This window comes from Ambystoma mexicanum, chromosome 7q, assembly GCF_040938575.1.
Source record: "Ambystoma mexicanum isolate Mex_15411 chromosome 7q, UKY_AmexF1_1, whole genome shotgun sequence".
Lineage (NCBI taxonomy): Eukaryota > Metazoa > Chordata > Amphibia > Caudata > Ambystomatidae > Ambystoma > Ambystoma mexicanum.
In genome coordinates this window covers 303,786,202-303,804,535 of record NC_090941.1, presented here as the reverse complement: position 1 = coordinate 303,804,535, position 18,334 = coordinate 303,786,202, and the positions used below count along the sequence as shown (strand labels likewise).

General features: G+C 49.3%; 1 protein-coding gene across 12 annotated transcripts in view; it reads right to left on the bottom strand.

Moving 5' to 3' along the window:
* The window catches only part of MYCBP2 (MYC binding protein 2), a 3,160,061-nt gene that overhangs the window by 118,275 nt on the left and 3,023,452 nt on the right, over positions 1 to 18,334 (bottom strand). For all 12 annotated transcript variants that reach the window (XM_069639721.1, XM_069639717.1, XM_069639718.1 and 9 more), the window contains one exon: positions 4,052 to 4,155. In XM_069639721.1, the coding sequence (XP_069495822.1) occupies positions 4,052 to 4,155 (104 nt within the window). The remainder of the gene's footprint in view (positions 1 to 4,051; positions 4,156 to 18,334) is intronic.

Here is an 18,334-nt window from a genome sequence, read left to right as displayed (position 1 = left end):
GAATAGAACTGAGGTTGTTGGAGAGCCAGGAATCACAAAAAAGTGTCCACCTGCTACAGCTTCTTGGAATGTGCTTCTTTGGAGGCCAAGCTATCATATATGGTGAGCTGGGAGAGGGAATTGGAGGTAGAAATCTCAGACGATCTAGTCCCGAGATCATAAGAGCTCCTGCTGCACCTTAATTAGGGAGGGAGCCATTAAATGATGATTCTGCTGGTACATGACTCCCCCCACACCCCCAAAGATTGCAAGCCATTCATCAAGACTATTCAGATCGCTGTTGGCATGGATGTGGTCAACCAGGGGACCTCGGACACATGTGGTGGCATTGCCCAATTATGAAAACGTATTGGCAGGAGCTCCAAGGATGGCACCTTCCCGATGTCGGGCCCTAGAGCAGACCTAATAGCGCACTTACAGATGGCGGCGAGAATAAACCATGCTCGCTTCTGGAAGACTCCGGAAGGCCCATGTGTCTCGTATTGGTGGGTGAAATTATGGGAGATCCTCGCCATGGAAAAGCTCACTGCACACATCTGATCGAATGTCGAAATTCTCTCGCATTTGGGCCCCTTTCCTGGACTTTATTCAAGAGGAAGAGCACCTGGTTTTTCAACCACAGATTATGAAACATCTATTACAGACTTAATTGGGATGTAGGGATTTTGTGGGGTTGAAGTGCTGGATTGGCCATTGCTAGTATTCGTGTTATCTATACAACTTAAAAAAAAAATGTTTTGTAGTTTATTAGTTTGGGCTAGGGTTTTCAACTAAGAAATTGTAAAAATGGAAGGAGGAATCTGAGGGATTGGTAAGATATACCCCCGAGATAAAACAGAAAGGACCCCCAGAACCCTCTAAAATGGTATGCCAGCCCTGAAGGTAAAAATAAATTCTGCCCCCTACTGGTGATGGAAGGACCTGGACGACCGCTTTGCTGTTTCTTTGTGTCTGAGGATCTCCGTTTCCTTCTTTGCAGGCTGGGAGATCTATCTGGTTGCCTGCTCTTTCTCTCTTGGCAATCACAAAACATCCCAAAAGCTTTTAGATCTAAAATCAGACTGAGCTTGTCTCGATGAAGGAAAGGTTTTCTGAAGACCCTTAATAAGTACTGTAAGCGATTTGGCTGTCAAGGTTGATGCGTTTCTTTTAACTCTTCATCAGTAGAGGAGAGAAAAAGGTAATTTCCCCCCAAAGGGCAGATCTGGAGTTCTCTCCTTCACATCGTTATTATAATGTGTCGCTCTTGCCTAATCTGTGAGACGCATGTCCACCCCCAAGCAAATGCCTCTGGCAACTGTGTCAATGTGGTGCATGGATGACTCCCTTAAATCTTGAGCAATAAGCTTGACTTCTGATAAACCTTACTTTATAGCCACCATTTTATCAGCTGGTAGATTTTGCTGAAAGTCAGTCATTTCTATTCAAAGTCGCTGATTCGCCACTGCCAGAAGAGCATCCAAATTTGCATGGTGCAAATCACTGTTGGCATATATTTTCTTACCATAGGGGTCCAGCAACTGAATCTCTTTTGAAAGAGACAGTGTTCTTAAGTTACTGACAAATGAGTAGAGTCTGCAGGTGCTGACCCTGAGGAAATATCAGGCACAAGCAACTGGCTGAGTTGTTCGGAAAAATTTCCCCCGAACAATCATCGAACGGCAGCCTGTCGGGGAACTGTGCATGTGTTTACTGCACACTACACGATGAGGAAGAGGCAGCGTATTGAGAGGTAAGGAGGGGGGAGGGGTTTGAGGAGGTGTGTGTGTGTGTAATGGGGTGAGTTGGGGGAATTGGAGGTAAGGAGGCAGAGATTGTTTGGGGTACAACCTCCTTAATAATGTTCTTAAAATACTCAATCATAGATTATGGAAGCATTATGTGCCAAAATCTTTCAAAGGGCCTGTGGTACATGAAGAGGACGATGCTTGAGTAAAAGTTGATATTGTTGCTGGGTACCAAGTTGGGTGTCTGTGGGGTGTTGAGCGCCGTGCCTCAAGGAGGAAGATGGGACCAGATACAGGGTAGACCAAGTGGACATAGGCGACCAATACACCCTCACAAAAGCCTCATTGTAAACTATAGGTGGCAAAGGAATTTGTGATCAATGGAGCCCAGATGCTTTGAAAACAGACTCCTGGGATGAAACCTCAAACTGCCTCTGCAGTGCAAGAGACAGACACTGATGCATCCCTATGCTTGGCCTGTCATATTTCCACCATTTTGAGGGGTCTGTGACTTTGTTCTGAAGAGGTTTCTGAGGTAACCTTGCTCGTGTTTTGCTGCAAGCTTTGTGCCAATTTGTGCACCTTAATTGAAGACTCAGGGAGGTATGCTCAATGCAGAGCTTGGTTCTGAGGCCCAGGAAAGCCCTCAGAGCATGCAGCTATACAGCTACTGAAACCCTCAGAGCATACTCCCGCAGCTCGGGTCTCGTCTGGCTCCTTGAGCACAACAGGTTTCGGATACTGAGGCATCACTTCGGCTCCAATGGACCTGGTGCAAGACCAGAGCTGTCATCGTAGCAAGCACCAGTAGAAACCTGTAAGGCTTTGGGGCAGGCCCCGGTAGACCGGCAGCTAGCCGTTACAGGACTTGTGTCCCTCCCACTTGCGTGAGGTGCCCGTGAAATTACCAGAGGTTGTTGTCCTCCTTGACTGAACTAAGTCTGTGATGTTACTGTGAGTAGGCCTGCTGAAAACCACCTCCCAACGGCCTAATCTTCGTCGAAGCGCATGTGGAGAAAATGCTTGAGAGGATGTGCTGTAGGGCCCATCTGTGCTCATTGCCCAAGCACTTAAGACAGAGTCTTTTGGCGTATGCCACTATGTAGTGCTTGCCACAGGAAGAACACAATACAAAACCTTTTATGCCAGCCCTAAAAGAACTGACCAATGTTGTCGCTAGGAACCACGTGCTGTATATAAAGCATCCAGTCCCGTCGACGCTGAGAAAAAAACAACCAGGTGTTGCCAGCAGGCAGGATTAGCAGGGCTGCCACAAAACGCAAAATTGTTAGAAGGGGACTCTTCTGTTTTTGCTGTGAAAGAAGAGCTCCAGTCCCGACCCCCCTGGACAGACACCCATAAATAACTATGGAGCAAAGGGGACATGACGTAGGAGTAGAAGTGATACGGAATATTGCATTAACCAAAAAAAAAGCCTGCTTAATGAAGATGGCTTGCATGATTACTGCAAGTTTGCGACTTAGAAGGGCTACAGAAAAAGCGGATATAAAACAATGCTTTGGTCTACGTATCTAAGAATCATATGAATGTAAAAGATTCATTATGGGCCTCATTACAAGTTTGCTGGTCCGGTAGTAACGGCGCCGGTAAACTACCAACGCCGTTACTACCGGACCCGCAAACTACGAGTTCTGCTCGCGGGTGTCTTTGCGCCGGCCAGGTCTGACCTGGCGGGCGTACCGGCACCAGCGAGCAGAGCGAGTCGGATGCACCGGCACCATTCACAAATGGTGCCGGTGCATCCAACCTCCCCATTCCCATCAGGCTCAATGGGAATGGGGAGTAATTATTACCGGCACCCGGCAATGGGGATATACCGGGTCCGCCTGGGCTGGAATGCCCTGGTACATCCCCACTGCCGGGTGCTGGTAAAAAACCGACTCTGGCGGCAGACGTGCCGGTAATTACCGGCACAGCTACCGCCAACGTTGTAATGAGGCCCATTATCATTTAATCATTGGTCCTTAATAATTCAATTCTCTATCAATACTTAATCAGCATGCAGAATGTAAAACACAAATGCCTGACCTTTAAATCTACTCCACGACAACATTTTTTTATTTGAGATGCACAATTTTTTTTTAATAAAGATGATGGACACTTGATGGAAATTCACCCTTTACTCGCCATACAACCTTTGGGGCAGCTAACACGATGCAGTGGGCATAGAGAGTCCACAGAGCATGCACCCTTTGCAATAGCTACAAAACTGCAGCATGTGAAAAGCATTCAATCTGACACAACAAGTTCTAAGATGTATAGGGCATTTTATTTTAAGAGGTGATAGAAAAGGTTGAGCGTACCTGACAGTCTGCATCAGAACAAACACTGCCTACAGCTGATAATTCAGTGCCACTACGGGACCCACAGAAACGACAAGCTTCAGAGCTACTGCTTGTAGGTTTACCTATTACAACAAAACATGCATGAAAACAAAATCAAATTAAACATGTTGGTACTAAATTCTCAAACGCACTTGCCTGATTTTTCAGTTTCCGTTATGGATATCTTGATTGCGCCTTGTCAGCATTGAATTAACATTCTGATCAGATTTAAAGGCAGTCCTAAGAAACCATGGAAGCTATCCAACAAGAATATGTTAAATAACTAGAAGGGGAATATTGCTTACTTGTAAGAGTAGTAATCCATTTTGGACATGCGCCAAAGTTTCTAAACTATTGTTCTCCAGCATGGGTCTGGCATGGCTTCACATGCTCATGAATATTCCCCATCAGGCTGGGAATCCTCAGTAAAAGAACAAACAGTTTCACTTTCGCTTGAAAACGGTATTTCTCCTGTAAACCAATCACAGTCCTCTGGGTCATCCTGCCCCCCATCCAATGACAGTCCTTTCACTAAGCTCCACCCCTGGTGGCCATCTTCAGATTTGGTAAGCACCTAACGTGGCAGTATGAACCAAGACGAGCCACAGAGGGGAAGAAGGGAGGGTTTGCATGTGAATCCATGCCAGACCCATGCTGGAGAACAATAGTTACAGGTTAAGTAACTTAAACCTTCTCCAGCATGGGGGCTGGCATGTATTCACATGCTCATCAATAACGATTACATAGCAGTACATATACACAACCACGGGAGGTGGTAAGGCTCAACAGAAGCAATAAACACTTAACCCTGGAACAGACTCACCTCAAATGAACAGGTTGCGGTTTTTTTCTTCCAAGATGGCCGCCGGACTCTAGGGACGTACACCCCGAGTCCTCCGTGTATGAAGGAGCAGAAAGGTAAATAAAGCGGCCAAAACCAGAAAGGAAACAGGCTTTCCAGTCGTCCTAAATCAGCCTGTCGACGGTGCACCCAAAAGAAAACTGAAAAGAAGGCTGGTGTCCCAGGGAACAGATTTAGCACTTCTAGAAGACACACAAACAAGCCGTGTGGCCCCAGTGGGGAAAGAACGGGGCCGCGACAGCAGACAGCATCCCTGCGGTGCTGCCTGGAGCTGACCTGAGGAGGGTGGCAGTGTCGGAACCCCAGCAGAACGAGGGCACACCTGCCAATGGAGGTGCAGTGCATTCGGGCTGAGACTCGGTCACCGAAGGGAGAGCTTGTTAGGGAGAATTCTCTGTATAGGCTAATTTCCCAAACCTAGTGAGTCCCCCAGCAGCTTTGCTGGATTTTTGGGGTTTATTTTGTTTCTCCTGCTAAGAGTGAGACTCTTTTTCTCCCACTCTTAGACATGATTTGAGATATCCTTTGACTTTGTAATGTGTTTTATGGGCTATTGAGTCTTTTACTCCATAGGGCTTCATGTGTTTTTTATATGTGTTACACAGCACTCTCTGTGCAATAACACAGGGGTGTCATAGTGACCCCCAAACATATACTCTGCACCCTGGGACTGACTACTGTCTCCCAGGGCATGTAAATTCACCATTGACTTTACTAGTCTTAAATTGTGAACAGAACCAGTACAAACCATCATATTGTGGAAGTACTTGTAGGGGTAATTAGATTGCCCCAGGGTCTGTTTTTCGAGGGGGCACTGTGCAGTCCCCCATCGTCAAGTTTCTGGCTGGTGGCAGTGGTTACCACGCAAAATATTCCACCGGAATATTTCCTATGGGATTTTCCCATTCATTTTAAACGCACCACTTTTTTGGTGCAATTTTAAAGATACCGCTGGGTTATTTATTTAATATTTATTCCCCGGTTGGGTCTTTTTGCCAGGACTCGGTTTTAAAATGGCGTTTGTGTTCGCCTCTGTAACTCCAACCCAAGTCGAGCCCTTTGTTCCACTTTTTGGCGGGCTTCTGCACAGAAGCCTCCAAAAGTGGTGCCACTCTGTCTGGGTCTACAGGATGTGTGGGAGGGGGGTTTAGGCACCCTGGACTGAGTTGCCTCGGCAACTCAAGTCGCACTATTGTGTGATTGGCCCAGTGGTGAGCCGCCCGGCTCACCACTTATCATGTTTGAGTGACAGCTAGGACTGATGAATGGGGGTTTTCTGAAAGCCGGGCTTTGGGGACTGGAACTTGAGAAGTCGCACCAGGACCAAAGAATCCAAAGAGGGAGAAGCTGAGCCGACCTGCAACGACGACACCACCGGTGGAGCCCTGCTGAACCGTCTCACCACTTCCCAACGACAGAGAAGATCTTCATCCCGGAGAGTCTTCTTCCTCTGAACTGGTGGGGATAACCAGTTCGCCCTCTTTTCGCCTTCCTGGATCGTCTCATGGTCGAATCGCCCGTGCCAAGCACCCCGGCGGCCGGATAGCCACGCTTCACCACTACCGCGAATAAAAGGGTAGTACCTTTTAACCGGGACACTCCGCGGCTGGTTTCTTCCCTGGCAGTGCAACGACCTCCATGTTTCCTCCACGTCAAGATCTTCTCTTCCCCTGGACAAAGCACCGACTTGCACCCGCTGCCAGGAACAACTGCTCCCGCTGGAGCTTTCTCACCGTTTCAGGTACTGTGTTTCCCTTGCAACAGACTGTTCAAGGTGTCCCGTAAATCCTTCACTCTCTATCCTGGGGTGACTTGGGACCTGCTGACTAACTTTTCCTGAACTGATCCAACCCCATTTGAACTATCTGCAAAGACTTTTTAAAGTACTATTCAACTATGTGATCTTGGACACATTCCGCCTTGCTCGCTCCAAGAGTGGGCCTGGCCTATAAACTTTCTTGCTCTAACAGTAGACTTTGCCTTTTTCTGACTTGCTGTGGTTCTTTTAAGAAGTGCTGGTATTGTGCTGTTCTAATTCTACCTTTTCCCTCCCTTTTTAACTAAGTTATTGGAGTGCCATCTTTGGTTAAGCGCTCACCTCTGTCTGCAAATAAGTGGTGTTTTAACTAAGACTTGTTCAATAAGTAATCAGGGATGTATATATATTGATAGTGACTGTGTTTGAACTTGCTTGCCATATTAGTGTTAGTGTATTTTACAAGTGTGTTTTTAAATAAATAATTATATACTTTTATATCCAAGCTCTGGTCAGTGTTTGCTTGTGCTACTGTATCCCTGTACCTATTTTGTATACTCTATATACTGTAACTCTTCTTGAGAGAAGTTTGGCTGCTCAGCCACAGCTACCAGGTAAATCTGGGTGGTACAGATTGCTACCAATTGGGTTTACTGCCAACACCTGTAGTCCTAGGCCTTTTGCAGTGGTCCCCAAGGGAACTGCACAGGTTTCTGCCTAACAGAGCTCCACGGTGGAGGGAGCAGCCCTGGGTCCAGCGGCAGCGAAACTGCAGAGCCCTGACCCGTGGCCCGGCGGGAGAGGAACCCACCCCAGCCCGATCCTTGGAGGGGTTGGCGGCGGCCCCCTGATCTGCCTGGGGCTCCAGCCGCCCAGTGTCTGGGACAGAGAGAGTGGCAGGCGAGGACCGGAGCGGCCTGTGATCCGCTGGAGGAGCAGCCGGCAAGCTAATCAAGTAAGCGGGCAACCGGGAGCGGGGCGTCCCCACACACAGCACCAGTGGGGATTAAATAAGGACCCGGGCACCACCTTCATCAGTGGGGAGCCCCCCCATGCGACAGCTGTCCAGATATCCCAGAAAGGAGGAAGAACGCCCGGGACAGCCTGTGGGGACAACTGACTGTCCTCCCCCCTTACCCCCCACCCCCCAGTGAACCCTGGTAGAGTCCATGGCCCACGACCGGCCCACAGGAGCAGGAGGGCGTGGGAGGATCCGGATTGTGAGCCTAACGCCCCCCCAGAGATGATACATAGGAGAAAACACCAAAGAGTCGACGCCAGACCCCATGAGGAGTACGCCCATGAGCCCTCCTCACCCAAGGGCAGAGAGCATAGCGGAAGCAGGGCCCTAAACGGTCTGGGGGGAGCTGCGGAATCCTCCAGCGAGCCGGAAAATCAGTAGGGGGTAGGAGCCAAAATTGGGGTCCCCCTTCACTGGAGAGAGAACAAGCCGCCCGGAGGGGCATCTCCTAACCCAATGAGGGATCAGGGGTAGCGGCACAGTTCGCTCACACAAGAAGCTTACGCCCAGCCCTGCCATCTTAAAGAGCCCAATTCAAATCTGCGCAGCCTGGATTGAAGCCTGGGTGGGGACCCGGTCCAGACCCGGCCCCCGATCGGAGTGAGACTTAGTGGGGATCTTGAAGTGGGGGTGGAGGTGGAGAACCGATACAGAACTAAATTGGCTGTGTGGGCAGAGGGGGGGTCAGCTTCAGTGTTCATCCTTGGTGCCCAGCACAGCCAAAGAGCCATATTATCCACAAAGGCCCAGTGCAACCTGCTACGCTTGGGGGAAGAGGCCTAGCAGATAACTCCCAACAATACACAATTACTGCAGCCCAAGCAGCGTACCAAGCAAATAGCGCTCAACCCCAAATAACAGCGAGTCCCAGTCCATAAAGAGAAGAGGGGGCCGTTGGGCGATGGGAGCAAGCTACAAGTAAGCAACAAAGCAGATACTACCTCCGGCAGAAGAACGCAAAAGTCAGTTAACCAGTAAAACCCCACAGAGTCCCAGCATAGTGTGATTCCGATGCTGGGGACCAAAACAAGAAACGCTCACCCAAGAACCAAGAAGCCGGCAAAAAGTCAAGAACGGCAGCTCAAGAGCTGCTGGAGCGCAAAACAACTGCTTGCTCCCCCGTCCCTAGAGGGTTTATCTACGACCAACTACTCCCTGTCCCCGAACAAAATGGCTGTGGACAAGGAGGAGCTTCTCAACTGCCTGAAGGGCATAGAAACCAGATTAACAAACATGCTTCAAAGTCAAATAGAGATAATGAAGGAAGAACTGAAATCCTCCTTAAAAGATGTCAGAAAAGAAATGAATGAACTGGGGGACAGAGTGGACGTGGTAGAAAATAGGCTCTCATGTATATTGTGTTATGTTAGCGGTACTTGTATAGCACACCGTCACCAACGGAATTGGTCCCCAGGCGCTCTGGCGGATCTGTAAACAGAAAGGGTGGGGTAGGGTTAGTCGGGAGGAGGGAAGAAGAGTGGGAGAAGTGGTGTGCTGTTGGCAGCTTCAGCTCGGTATACACCGAGTGCTGGGCTTTGGTGCTAGTATCGGATCGAATGAAGGCCTTGAGTGCTGTGGGTGAAGTTTTATGTGTTGGTGCGGTGTGGTAAAGTGCGTGCAGATTGCTGGGAGAGAGATGGTTGTGTGGTTTTGTGTGGGTTTAAGTATGCAGAAGATTGAGGGCTGGGTTAGTGGGGTCTGTATCCTGGTTCAGGTACTTATGATTCCATTAGAGTTGTATACCTGTGGATTCGGATGTTGTTGGTTCCTCGTGGGCCGACTCGATTTGATGGTGTTGCGCTGATCCAACTGTATCTTATTGAGTATAGTTTGGATTGGTGGGTGCGTCTGAAACTAATCTTCAGGTGTGGTACTGGGTGGGTGATATCTATTCTCAAGTGATCTAGTGTGACCCTGGTCGGTTAAGGCTTTGGGTGGTTCACGGTCGGGGTCGTGTTAAGTGTTGTCCTAGTGGATCCGTCTTGGTGAGCGTGTATATTCAGACGTTCGTATCCTTCTGTAGGGCAGAAGAAACAACAGTTTACTGGACCAGGTCGCCAGGGCCACAAACAATCTAGAAATCCAAGCTGAGGATCTAGAAAACAGATCTTGAAGATCCAATATCAGGGTCAAAGGCCTCCTGGAGACAATCTAAGATAAAGATTTGCGGGACACCATGCAGCATTGTTTTAGCAGCCTATTGAATGATACTCTTCCGGAGAGGTTTGAGTTTGACAGGATCCATCGAGTGGGCCCCAAAAGAAATGAGCCGGGAGCAAGACCCAGGGATGTTCTCATTGCAATGACATCCTACGGCCTAAAGGAAGATATCCTGAGGGCCGCGCACACCCACAAAGAGCTTACGATCAATGGTGGGCGCATACAGCTCTACCAAGACCTGGCACTTGTCACTCTCCATAAAGGAGGCTCTTGCAACCAGTCACGAAAGCGCTGCAAGCAAAACAAATTAAGTACAGATGGACCTATCCATTCGGCCTCACCTTCTCCTGGAAATGAAAACAAAGGAGGATCAGCACATGCGAGGAAGGCCTCTTGCTGCTACGATTGGAGGAAGTACACAGTCAAACGGAAGCTAGCCCACAACACAGTGCCCCCAACAGCCAAAGCAACCTCTGGGAATGGTCGACTGAAAAGAAAAGGAGAGCGAACAGGGAAAAGAAATTGGCCGGTTCCTTCAAATACCACGAGCAAGGTACTCCAAAGAATGCACTAAGCACGGCAGTCACTAGAATGGACAACGACGAAAAGCCTGACCAACACAGATAGGTCGCTACAAAACACGACAATCCTGCACGGAGGGGGGAAAACAGTGCATCTTGGAATCAAACTCTGGAAATGATTCAATCCCGACATGTGGACATATGGGGGGTGATGGAGGAAACCCCATAGGGAGGGGCGGGGGGTGTCTAGGTCGGATAGGGAAGGGAGGGAATAAAGTGCAAGATATTGAACAAGAAAAGTGGCCCAGAGCGCGAAGAGCGGGAAGGCGGTGGCCCTTGGAGCCGAAGGAGGGAACTGAACCCAAAAGATATACTAGAAGGCAGGAGCAAAATGTGAGACTCATATCCCAATGGCTGAAACGACAATTATTTCACTAAATGTACAGGGGCTAAGTTCTCCCAGGAAGCGCCGAGCAATACTTCGCAGACTCAAAAAGATGCAAGCAGCAGTGGCGATCCTGCAGGAAACCCATCTTCTGCAGGCGGAAGAAAAAAGGATGCAGAACAGGTCCTTCCCCCAACAATACTTTACCTCCACAGGTCGAAATCAGAGGGGGTAGCAATTTTGCTTAATAAAGAATTGGGATTCCAGAAGCAACATATGATCCGCGACGCAGAAAGGAGATACCTAGGGATTAAAGGGACAATCAAAAGGGAGGATTTACACTATCCTGGCGATATATTCACCCAATGACAGGCAAGATCTATATATCAAAGAAATTCTGATGAAAATAGAGAGCTCGTGCGAAGGCCAGACAATCATAGGTGGGGACTTCAACTGCGTAATGGACCCTTACCTCGATAAAACACTCCCGCCCACAGCAGCGGACCAAAGAAACAGACAGGCTCTGGGGACGTTTTTTAGGGACCTGGAAGTGATCGAGACATGGTGCTTCTTCCTGGGGGACATTAGAGAATACACACACTACTTTGCATTGCTCAGGGGCTACTCTAGGATAGACATGATCCTGGTTTCGCCAACCTTAATTCCCTGGGTGACAAAGGTAGAGATCGGGGTACAATACCTATCTGATCATGCTCCGGTAATAGTCTACATAGAGAAGGACAGGGGTAAACAGCGCCCTCCCTGGAGGCTGAACGAACTGATTCTGCAAGATTTGGCACTCCGGGCACATATGGAGGAAACCATAAATACCTTTTTCCGAGAGAACGATAACGGAGAGGTCGATTGGAAAACAGTCTGGGATGCGGGGAAGGCTGTAATAAGGGGCATATTCATAGCCCAAGCAGCAGCATTATATAGGGAGCGAGCCCTGATGACCCCGAAAATGGAACTGGCATTGAAAGAAGCGGATAATAATCATAAATCCCGACAAACGCAAAAATTGTGGCGGGAGCTAAAGAAGACCCACGCCCAATTAGAAAACCATATGGCGGACAGAGTGGCACAGTCGCTGCTAAACACCAAGCAGTCGTACTATGTACATGGGGGGCGAGGCGAACAGGTTCCTTGCAGCCAAATTAAACAAACAAAAAACCCGTAATTACATAGTAGGGCTTAAGAACAAAAGAGGGGAAACAATTAGGACAGAAGAAGGAAAGTTGGAAACAATGGTCTGGTTCCATGGGGAACTACTACACAAAGAAAATCGAAACGGGGCAGATCAAAAGTCCTACCTGCTAGCAACCCAGTTACCTCAAATTTCAGAACGAGATAGTGAAGTAATCGAGGGACAGTTTACGACTCAGGAAATCAATGAGGCCATTTCTTCATTACCAGGGAACAAAGCCCTGGGCCCGGATGGCCTGGGGAATGGCTATTACAAAACATTCCATGTACAATTATTAGGGCCCCTTACCCGTCTCTTCAATGCTATCAGAGAGACAGGGTCGGGCTCCTCGGATATGGCAAGATCTCGGACGATTCTGACCGTAAAACCAGGAAAAGACCCCACAGAATGCTTGAGCTATCGCCCAATAGCGCTCCTGAACACGGACGCAAAACTATATGCCAAAATAATAGCAAACAGGTTATCAAGGGTCCTCCCAGACATTATCCATGAGGATCAAGCAGGGTTCATCAGGGGAAGACACATCAAAGATAACATCAGGAGGGCCATAGATAGAATCGAATGGGGGGTGAGAACTAACCAGAAATTAGCAATTGCGGCCCTAGATGCTAAACGAGCCTTTGACAGTCTAGATTGGGAGTACCTAAAATTAGTCCTGCAGGGGTTCAGGTGCGGTGCAAAGTTCAGTAAAATTATTTTGGCTAACTTCCAGAGTCCGTCCACATTCTTCCTGGTGAACGGACACAAATCGAAACAGGTAGACATCCGGAGGGGTACACGTCAGGGTTGCCCCCTATCCCCATTGATCTTTGCAATGGCTATGGAGCACTTGGCACTCCAGTTCAGAGGTGATGAAGGGGGTACTAGTTGGGGGCACTCCACACAAAATAGCACTATACGCGGATGACGTAATGCTCTACATGGGGACACTGAAAACACATTGCAGAGGGCCATAGCGAAACTAGAGAAATTTGCCACTGCATCCGGGTTTGCTATAAACTACTCCAAATCCAAGGCATTAAATATAACGGAGGAACCAGAGGCGATCGAAAACATGAGGGAGAGGTTCCCCCTAATATGGGAAAAAGACACTTTAGAATACCTGGGGATACACTTGGTGAGGAAATCTGAGAACCTGTATAAAGCGAATGTCCCACAGCTCTGGAAACAGCTGCAAGCAGACTTGCAGAGATGGGACTACCAGGAATTGTCGTGGTTTGCAAGGATCGCAACAATAAAAATGATTCTGGTGAGCTCCGGACCTACTTCCACCTTGTTTAATTAAAGAACTCCAAAATGCAATATAAAAATTCATATGAGGGGAAAAAGAGACCCAGGATACATAGACGCATTTTGACTCATCCTCTGCTTTTGGGTGGCCTGGGGGTTCGGACATTGGGAGGTACATTATGGTAGCACATTTGGCCCCAATGCTCAAGTGGGCTAAACAAGGGAACACAAGAGGCTGGTGTGGGGTCGAACACGCATCCACACAGATTCCATTAATAGTACTTCAAGCACTAAACCCCAGAGCCTAAAAGTCAGGGGGGAAACTATTAGGAGCCACTAAGGTATCCCTGCGTAGCTGGGACAGATCCATGCAAATGAAGAAAATCAAACGGGGACTGATTTGGAAGGATGGAAGGGAGCGGAGGCCCTGACCTTGAGGGACGTGTTCCAGGATGGAAATCCGATCCCCTTCATAGGAAATTCGACGTTGGTGAAAAAGTAAGGTTCAGATATACACAAATAAGACACTGGATCTCCCACCCAGCAGTGAAAAAAGCAGGAACAGGAACTCCAACAGGTCTAGAACTAACCATGCAGGAGGGAGAGACAGTGAGGGGGACATCAAGAATATACAGACTGCTAGATGGAGAACAGCCAGCAGACAATCTTCTGTATAAAGGGAGCTGGGAAAGAGACATTGGGGAGCCAATTACCGAAATAGATTGGGACCAGATATGGGCCAGGGCTCACAAATCTTCTAAAAACACAGCAATTAAAGAAGCAGTGTATAAACTTTACTGCAGGTGTTACATGCCCCCCGCCACCGGTTACATAAAATAAATCCAGAATATGTTCCCCGGAATGCTGAAGACAATGCGGAGAGAGAGGGGGGGGGGGTGGGGCGGGGGGGGGGGGGGACTTGTTCCACATGTTGTGGACATGTCCTAAAGTAACAACCTACTGGAAAGAGGTACTGGGGCATATTAAAGACACAACAGGCAGGGACCTACCGCTTTCGCCCAAAATTATCCTGCTGGGAGCAGTGGCAGAGGGATCGTATGCAGCATCGGGACACACTGCCACCCTAATAATGCACCTATTGACGGCTGCACAAATGACACTGGCACAACGATGGATGACAAAAGAGGGGCCAATGACGCCATTGTGGTGGGTACAAGTTTGGGGGTCATGGCAATTGAGAAAGGAACTGCCATAAAAGCAGGGAAATACCAGAAATACTTGTCCATTTGGTACCCCTTTCAAGACTGTTGGGGAAAGGGAAGCCCAATTCTATAAACCACAGATCATTAAAAACATTCAGATCTCTTGAACCCAAAGGAAGCGAGACAGGACAACGGAGAAGATCTAGAGGACATGATAAAAGACTTTGGGGCTCAAAGAAAAGGGGTTGGGGTGGGGGGAGGGTAAAAGACATAGAACAAAAAAGGGGTCAAACTAGGGGGTATTATTTGAATAGCGGCAAAACAATGAGAAATAATGTAGCTCAGTTCTTTGTAATTTGTATTCTGAAGTACTTGTTGTATGTAAAATGTCTTTACCACTGAATGAAAATAAAATTGGTTAAAAAAAAAAAGAACAGGTTGTGTAAGCACAGCTTGGCTGACTCATGACTCCTCCCTGGAATCCCTGTCGATGCAGTAGAACCTCGTGAAGGTGTTTGTAGACCTCCACGCACACCAGAGAGAAACGATGTCATTGCTGCGATGGCTCTGGTGGAGTGGGCTCTCCGCCGGCCCGGCAACGGCCTGCTAGCCAGTCTATGACGGTGCATGATGTAGCCAGAGAGTCACCTGGTGATGGGAGCCTTCGACAAGGCCTTTCCATGATTCACAGGTCCAAAATTGACTATCAGCTGAGAAATCTTCCGAAAGCTCTTCGTGCGTGCCAAGTAAAACGTGAAGGTACAAGCAACATCCAGCAAATGCAAAGCCCTCTCCACTGGTGACAATGGATTCGGGAAGAAGACGGCAACACCAAAGGCTTGTTGAGGTGGTACTCCAATGAAACTTTTGGCATAAAGGTGGGCTCTGTACGCAATACCACATTTGAACTGTGGAAGGACAAGTACGGCTGGTTGCACGACAGGGCCTGCATCTCCCTGAGCAGCCTGGCCGAGGTGATCGCCACAAGGAAAGCCATCTTCCACGATGGAAACTTGAGCGGGGCTTGATGCATCACCTCAAAGGGGGCCCCCATGAGCTTAGTGAAAACCACATTCAGCTCCCAAGCCGGGGTAGGAGCCCTCACCGGTGGAAAAGTCCTGAAGAGTCCTTTAAGGAACTCATTGACGAGTCTGTGCGACCACAGAGAAGGCCTACCTGGCGCCCTGGTGTAACGGGATGTAGCAGCTGGTGCACTTGAGGGATGGGCCAGTCCAGCCTTAGCCAAGGAAAGCAGGTATGGCAAGAGCTGCTGGGCTGTGATACGCAGAGGAGTAATCTACTGAACCTGGTACCACACAGAGAAACGCATATGGCCATAGCAGGTCAATGTTGACGAAGCCATGGCCTTGGCCAGGATGTCCTTACATTCTGCAGGTAAAGAATTATGTCCAAACTCTAGGGATGCAGGAGCCAGGCCCTGAGGTTCAGAGATGCTGGGTCGTGGTGCAGAATCGCGCCTCCCTTTCTGGACAGAAGGTCCGGAAATAGTGGCAGCTTGATGGACGGAACCGCAGACAGCCATAGCAGGTCTGGATACCAGATTTGTCGTGACCACGTCGTAGCGACGAGCATCATCCTGCAGTGACACTGAGCGTGTTGATCACTCATAGAAGGAGTGGGAACAGAGGAAACACGTATAGGAAAAGTACCTCCTATGGCAACAGGAATGCGTCCCCCATGCTCATCGGCTGTGGGAACCTGCTGGCGAACTTCTGATGCTTGCAATTTTTCGCTGTCGCAAAAAGATCGATCTGAGGATTATGCCATTCGTGGAACAGAAGACCCAACTGGTCCTGGCGAAGCTCCCAGTCGTGGCAAGAATCTAGTTCCTTGCTGAGCAAGTATGCAATGGTGTTCTTGGTGCCTGCAGGGTGAAACAGGACGAGAAACATGTCCTGACCAATAGCCCAGTGCCGCAGATCCTGGGCCTTCCTGGAGAGAGCCGGAGAGCGCGTCCCGCCCTGCTTTCGGATGTAGAGCAGGGTGGTGGTGTTGTCCATGAAGATCCTCACCACCTTGCGCCTCATCGACGGCAGGAAAGACTTGAGGCTCCAGAAGACAACCCAAAGCTCCAGGACGTGGATGTGAAGGGTCTTTTCTTCTGGCAGAAAGAGGCCTCTGGCGTGGAACTGTCCGGTATGAGTTCCCTAACCTTCCAGAGAAGCATCCGGGGTGACTGTCTCCGGGTAAGGCAGGACTTGGAATGGGGCTCCTTGAGTGAGATGAGAGCGCACATCCCACCACTTTATTGCTCTTTGGAACACTTCGTTGATGGCGATCTTGTCAGTCCAAGATCCCGAGACTTGCAGCCACCTTGCATCCAAAAACTCCTGCAGAGGCCTCATCTGTAATCTGCAAAGGAGGACGAGGTTGATGCAGGAGGACATCATGCCCAAAAGCGAATTGACGGCCCTCACAGTAGCCGACTGCACCAATGACAGGCGCTGTGCACCTTCCCTAAGATGGCCACCACGATGAAGATGAAATGCCACCGGAGACAAGCACCTCGTGAAGACCATCGAACCGATTTCAGGCCGAAACAAAGTGCCTTGAACTGATAGTGTTGCCCCTGGACCAAGAACCGCAGAAACTTGCGGTACTTCTGATTGGATGTGGGAGTAGGCATCCAGGGACACCAGAAAGTTGCCTTCCTCCAGTTGACCGAGCACATGCTGCAACGTGACCATAGTGAACTTCCGGGACTTCAAGTACTTGTTGAGGCGTTGCAGGTCCAGGATCGACCTCCAGCCTCCTGTCTTCTTTCGGGCCAAAAATTATCTGGAGTACACATCGGAGGTGCTGGGGCAAAGTGTTCCAACACCCTCTTTTTAACATGGCGTGGACCTCCCCCCAGCAGCTGCGCCACATGCTGTTCTTGTCGCGTCACATGGGGCCTACGAGGACACATGTGTTGAAACTCTAAGGTGTGCTCCTGTCCGAGAGCGTCCAGCACCCATCTGTCAGTGGTGATGGTCTTCCACACGCTGATGAACCTCGCCAGCCGGATTCCCACTGGGGTGCACAAGTGGGGGCCTGAGTCCACGGCCGGTTAAGGCCTATTTCGGTGTTGGGGTCCTGCCCTGCAGGCGGCGCAGATGCTGTCCTCTGCCAACCTATGCCTGCGAGCGGCCTCTGTACACCTCTTGCGTCATGGAGCGGGAAGGCTACTGATAAGGGGTGGTGTAGCCCTTGGAGGACCTGCCGGGTTTTCCCCTTGAGGAACTAAAGGACAATGACCAATGTTGCTGCAGGGTGCCCAGCGAACGTGTCGTCTGAGTGTCAGTGTTGATGATTGGAAGCGGCTAGTTGACCGTCTTGCCATACAGGTTTTCCCCATCAAATGGCATGTCCAACACCTTAAAGTGAACATCCGGCCTGAAGTTGATGGCTTTCCGTCGATGGAATCAGGTGTCCGTGATGTCCACTGCCACTGTGAATGCGTGGTCTGAGGCCACTTCCCCTTCCTGGAACAACTCAAGCGCCTCTGCCTTCTTGTCGTCGGGTAGGAATTCAGGAATAGGGCCCAGTTTATACCACAAGATCCTGGTCGTAAAGGGACGAAATGGTAAGCAATCTTGTCCGTCCAGCTTGAAAACTGTATTTCTCCTCCAAATCAATCACTGTCCTCTGGGCCATACTGCCCCCATTCAATGACAGTCATTTCCCTAAGCTCCACCCCTGGTGGCCATCTTCAGATTTGGTAAGCACGTAAAGTGGCAGTAGGAACCAAGAAGACCCACAGAGGGGAAGGCGGAAGGGTTTGCATATGAATCCATGCCAGACCCATGCTGGAGAACAGGAGTTACAGGTAAGTAACGTGTTTCTTCTCCAGCCTGGGGTCTAGCATGGATTCACATGCTCATGAAAAAAGATTACACAACAGTACAAATACACACCGACGGGGGTGGCAAGGCTCAACACAAGTAACAACACTTA